At 42.7% G+C, this 5,491-nt stretch overlaps 1 protein-coding gene and 1 non-coding gene across 2 annotated transcripts; one reads left to right on the top strand and one right to left on the bottom strand.

The window, feature by feature from the left end:
* The first annotated feature begins 788 nt into the window (after positions 1-788).
* On the top strand, positions 789-875 carry TRNAM-CAU. Its single transcript is given in 2 exon segments — positions 789-826; positions 840-875. It is a non-coding gene; the product is annotated as a tRNA-Met (tRNA).
* A 353-nt stretch (positions 876-1,228) lies between these two features.
* On the bottom strand, positions 1,229-5,257 carry LOC123452886 (nudix hydrolase 16, mitochondrial). The gene is made up of 4 exons (XM_045129616.1): positions 4,983-5,257; positions 3,548-3,659; positions 3,070-3,153; positions 1,229-1,826 (listed from the first exon to the last, which is right to left on the bottom strand). Exons 1-4 carry the CDS (start codon positions 5,051-5,053, stop codon positions 1,551-1,553), a joined length of 543 nt encoding a protein of 180 aa, XP_044985551.1. The 5' UTR covers positions 5,054-5,257; the 3' UTR covers positions 1,229-1,550.
* Between the last annotated feature and the right edge of the window lie 234 nt (positions 5,258-5,491).

Below are 5,491 nucleotides of genomic sequence, written 5' to 3'. Positions count from 1 at the left end.
GACTCTATGGGCATTGTCGAGGACACCATCGTCTTCTCCAATAGCCCCTTTCTTTTAGCTTCGGTGCTTGCCCAGATGTGACTGGTGCCCTTGCCAATATGCTGGGTGTGGTTGTCGATCTCGGTCTTAAGCAATGGTTGTCTACTATTGCAGTGATTCATCGAGGTTTTCGTCAACTATATGTCATTGCATGTACTTTAGGGGCTGAATCTAATGATGATGTCCATCGTGGTGATAACATCGTCTTCTTCAATAGCATCTTCCTTTTGGCACGGTTGCCTTCCTAAATCTGAGCGGTGCCCCTACTGATATGCATGCACGATCGTCAATCTCCGTCATAAGAGATGGCCTACTATTGCGGTGATTTTGCGATGTTTAGTGAGCTACAGGCCCTGGCATGTACTTCAGGAGCTGAATTTCTCAATGACATCCATCATCGGTGACATGGGCAGATTTATGTAAGATGGTTGCCTACTTGTGATTAATTAATAGGTAAATATGTACACCAATTATCTGGATCCTAGCTTGAGTGCTAAGTTGGTGAAACGATGACTGAGTTCGCTACTACTGCTTTAGTAAGAATTTGAGTCTTGCAGCTCCATCATGATCTCCTCTATGTTTAGGTTTAGTTAGGCTATTATATCGCTGTATCCCGTGTGATTTCTTGATCCAACAGAAATCAAATTGATTAAAAAAAAACTAAATGTTAGTTGTAGGTTGAGACAGCCTACATACCACATTACACTAGATAGTAATAACAAGGTCGTAATATCAGTTACAGCATCAAAGGGGTGGTGGCGCAGTTGGCTAGCGCGTAGGTCTCATAGCTAAAGCGAGTGATCCTGAGGTCGAGAGTTCGAGCCTCTCTCACCCCATATTTTTTAATTTTTAATTTGCCGTGTGATTGGCATAACGGGCTGATCGAGCCTCTCTCACCCCATATTTTTTAATTTTTAATTTGCTGTGTGATTGGCATAACGGGCTGATCTCCTATCCTTATTAGCTCAACCCTTTTCCTTTCATTTCGAATTAATTTTACTCTATTCGAAAAGATAAGACTACTCATGAGCCCATGTGTTAATATGTACTCCCTCCGTTCCTAAGTACTCCGTATAAGTATTTTTCCGTTTTAAAATATGTAGTTTGTAGTGAAATTTTTAAAAAGACCTTATATTTAAAAACGGAGGTAGTACTAATACAGTTTGCAATTCACGCCAGCACCGGCAGCTCGAGTCAAGTACACTTTTCAATTTTCAGGTCTGGTAAATACATTGCGGTATGCATCCCCAGAATCAGGAGCAAGGAATCAAAATCAAGCTGAATTTCGAGAAATAATATGACGCCGCGAGAATCAGGCACTTAAAATTTGTGATAATTCTCGTCTTCGATGAGATATACCACTATGCTAAAGACTTCAATCCCAGGAACCAAGGGTCAATGACCACCTACTAGGCATCATCAAGTAAAAGCACCACACTGTATTATTGCAATTTGCGTGCAAGGTTGGGGCCTAGGGAGGAAGAACAGGCGGAAAGCGAGAGAGGGAGCGTTTAGACCGGGTTGCCGCCGCCCCCGCCGTCGCTTTTGCTCCAGTTGTCATGCCACTCGGAGAAGCCCGTCAGCAAGGCCTCTTGCATCCACTGATACCGACATTGTGACGTGGCTTCAGGGACCGTCAGCCAAGTCCTCCGGCGGGTGCTCTGCTCGGGCCATGAGGCCAGCTCCTCCTTCACGTGCAGCGCAAACACCGCCGCTCTGCACATGCCCTCGGGGCAGCACGCGTCTTGATGCGTCTTGCTCTTGAAATCGTAGAAACCTAGAAATTGCTGGTGCAAAAAAAGAAGCAGATTATATAACTTCTGTAGGCAGTTCACTAAACCTGCAAGTGAACGAAAACGTACTCTTTCAGTAAGCAGTGCACTGATTGCAAGTTAGAATGGAACACATAAGGTTTGGTATTTTATCTCCAATAGAGCCACATGCATTCTTTCCTGAAACGTTCTAACCATTGACCATTCTGATTACATGTTCTTCCAGCATTTTTTTTTTGCAAGAATCCAGCAAGCATTTCAGCATGGCACAAGTAGAAGTTGTCACGGGGGCTAGAGGCCTAGATTCAATGTTAACTACAAAAAAAAAGATTCTTGACCGACACTGGCCAAATGAGTTGCAAGTTGGTGTGACTGAAACACAGACCATACTATGCTCAATTGCTGAATAACCTAAAAAAATGGTTCTTTTGACTGTGAAATGTGAGCTAATGAAGTACGCTCATGCTTGCATTTCTTTGTAAACTTGTTGTGATAAATATAGCTGTACACTGCACATGACACACTAGTCAGCATGCACATTGCACACTGAAACATCTTGTCTGTGTTCGCAAATGTATCATACTTCCTCTCTACCATAATACTTGTTGGGAACAACAAGTATTTAGGAACAGAGGGAGCACATGCTAGCACAGCCTTAACCCATGCAGGTAGGATACTATATGAGAGTCTATGGTCTATAGTCTGAGTAGAGTACACACAATAATGAAGCAGGGTGCCCTCAATAAGACCATGCGAGCAAATACAGTTCTGAATGTCGTGAGGAATGCTCTAGCTTAGTACATTGCAAACCAAGAAAAGATCACGAATACATGAAAATTGATGGCTTTTGATAGGGAAAAGCATATAAATCATTCCGCTGTTGGTAAGATAGCTTCCAAGTACTAAAACAGTCAGATTCCTAATGTACTAACTTAATATCACAGCTGGATGTCGCTAACTACAATGACTCGTTTCAGAGGGGATTATAACAAAAGATATTTACTGAAAAGTTTAGTACAATCAAACTAGAAAATGTAAATGTCTAAACAAGGGCATGCTGCTGAAACAGATAAATCTCATACAGTGAATTACTGTGTGGCAAGCTAAAAACATACATAATCAGTGTGATGATTAAGTCAAACAGAAACACACAGGTAAATATGTCTCAGCTTGTAGCATGAATGAAATATCTAAAAGATACATAAGAATAAGTAAATAAAAGGCTGCCTAAAATTATCAACTTCTAAAGGTATCTTACCACTATATCTCCTCGAACTCCAGCTTCTTCTATAGCTTCTCGAGCAGCTGCTTGTTCAACAGTTTCATCATTCTCCCATCCTCCCTGCAATATGAAACAGTAAAATAACAAAATCTCTACATGCTAGTATGGTAACATGACCAAAAAACTTCAAAGAAAAAAAAACACTATAAATGCTATATGAAAACTAGGCAAATATGTATTCCAATCGGACTTCCTTATATGTAGCTTCCAACTTGTAAAACAAGTTGACTCATTCGAAGTACATAGCAAAAAAATGCAGCGAAGTTCATTACAAGATAAGAAGTTAAATAAGTAAGCACATGCCCAAATCAGTCTCGTTTAATTGTGTAGCACTAAAGTATTGGACTTTGTTGGGGCCAGTTGACAATTCAAACTGTTTAAGCCTGCATCTCATTTAATTCAAACTTCATCTCAATTTGTCTCAGATAAGTACATATTTGTCTCAGGTAATTACCTTTGGAAACAATAAACCTGGTCCGCTTTGGGAGTTTATCATGAGAACCTCAACGGCTTTCTTCTGTTCATCACCAGAAGTTTCATCAACTCTATACCTGAATGGTATGCACCTGGAAACAATGAACTTGTTCAGACAAATACATGAAGTATCCACTGTGCAAAAGCAGCAAAATGTGAATGTTAGGCCCCACAGTTTACAAGGATTTTTATCAAATCCTGCCCAAAGAGGAACAATGTCTTATCACAGGAATCACCAATATTAATATGATTGAAATGTGCAGCTATGTTTTAAGGCGAAAATTATGCAACAGTTAAGCTACCACACAGCTGTACATATATAAGTACAAGATGCTATTTGAGCTACATGGACAGTAGAAGTTCAGCCATATTCATGGAATGGTGCTTTCTGGCAAAATTTGTCAAACTAACAAACATTGTAGATGCAGTTTGCTGACCTACATCTTAGTCATCAGAAATATACATACTGTATGTATGAATAAAAGGGAGAATTTAAGTCTTAAAAGTCAATGGTCGGAATGTCTAAGCGCAATCTACAACAAAATCGTATAGCTGAAAATGATTAGCATTTCTGCTTTGTCTTAAAGTCTCTTCCACATATACTATGTAATGAACTTATGCAACAGTTAAACTAATATAAGAGCATTCAGAACACTATTTTAGTAATCCAAATGCTCTTATATTAGTTTACAGAGGGAGTACTATGTAATGAACTTTGGTGTGTTTTGATTTCCGTCACTATAGCCTACAAGGAGGGCCTTTTTCTAGATAAGTTTACAATTTCATATGTCATACCATAAAACTTCATACTTCAGATGTCACTTGTTGTTACGGTTCCTTCAAAACATCACATAATGAGCAGAAAGGCATGTGGACCAGAAAACTGCAGGTAAAGTCATCAAAACTTGCCACTGGTGACATCAGAAGTCTACCCTAGCTTACAAAATCAAAACTGAACCAGGAGCAAACCCAAAGAGGGACACCTATCAGGGCCAAACACCTGGATTATGAAGATTAGTTCGTGTGTTGTAACCTTTGACACAGGTAAAATGCATATGCAAGTGAAACAAACAAATATTTGTCGCTCTCATCAGATACTAATTCTATTAAGATATCATGCTTAGGAGAAAAAAGAACAGAGTTGACACAAACAGCGAACCAGCCCCGGATGACAGGCCGCATCACCACCACAAGCAGCAAACCAGCCCCGGATGGGGCAGGCCGCACCATCACGGCACAGACTCTAGCGACCCAAAACGTCCATAGACCTCAAACCAAGGGCAGCATCTCATACGGGGAGAGGAATCTAGGTCAGGAGGGCAATGGACGCACCCATCTAATCTCGGATACAGAAAACTGGTAGCATCAGGATTCGGGAGGAGCAACAATCAGGGGAAGGCGGACCCAATCCATACCCGGCGACGAGCCGCCGCCCGTCCTCGTAGCGTTGCTGGTGGCGACCCGTGCGGGCCACGAGGTCGCACATGCTACCCCGCCGCGCTCGATCTCCTCCTCCTTGTCCGCCGCCGCCGCCGCCCGCCCGCTCTTCCTGCGCGCCGTCTCGCCGGCGTCGGAGGCAAGTCGGGTCCGGCGGTGCACGGGGAGCAATGCGGCGGGGGGGTGGGGGAGGGGGTGGGGGGAGGGGGAGGCGGAGAGATTTGTGCGGGGAGGAGATTGGGAGATTGGTGGAGGTGGGAAATTTCCTTGCCGTGAGGGCGAGGCGCCCCCGGTTTCCTTTTTTTTTTTTTTTTACTGTGGCTGGCTGGCGTGGTGGTCGCTTCCTTCTTTTTCTGGGCCGCTCGGAGGAGAGCCGTCTCGGCTTTGGTTTTTGGGTTGGGCGCACGCAGCTGAGATTGTTTTGGGTTTCTTCTCCTTTTTTCTTTTTCTTTTCTTTTCCAAAAGGGAAAGCTTTTGCCTTTTAGTT

This window comes from Hordeum vulgare, chromosome 5H (assembly GCF_904849725.1).
Source record: "Hordeum vulgare subsp. vulgare chromosome 5H, MorexV3_pseudomolecules_assembly, whole genome shotgun sequence".
Taxonomy (NCBI): Eukaryota; Viridiplantae; Streptophyta; class Magnoliopsida; order Poales; family Poaceae; genus Hordeum; species Hordeum vulgare.
Note: the sequence above shows the minus strand (reverse complement) of the source record. Positions and strands in the feature narration are given on the sequence as shown.

Excerpts from the sequence above, each read along its gene's own strand:
- LOC123452886 (XM_045129616.1), bottom strand. The coding sequence starts at position 5,053 with ATGTGCGACCTCGTGGCCCGCACGGGTCGCCACCAGCAACGCTACGAG. Across the intron at positions 3,660-4,982 it reads GGGCGGCGGCTCGTCGCCGG|GTGCATACCATTCAGGTATA; the intron begins GTATGGATTGGG and ends CATTGTTTCCAG. Across the intron at positions 1,827-3,069 it reads GAGTTCGAGGAGATATAGTG|CAATTTCTAGGTTTCTACGA; the intron begins GTAAGATACCTT and ends TTTTTGCACCAG.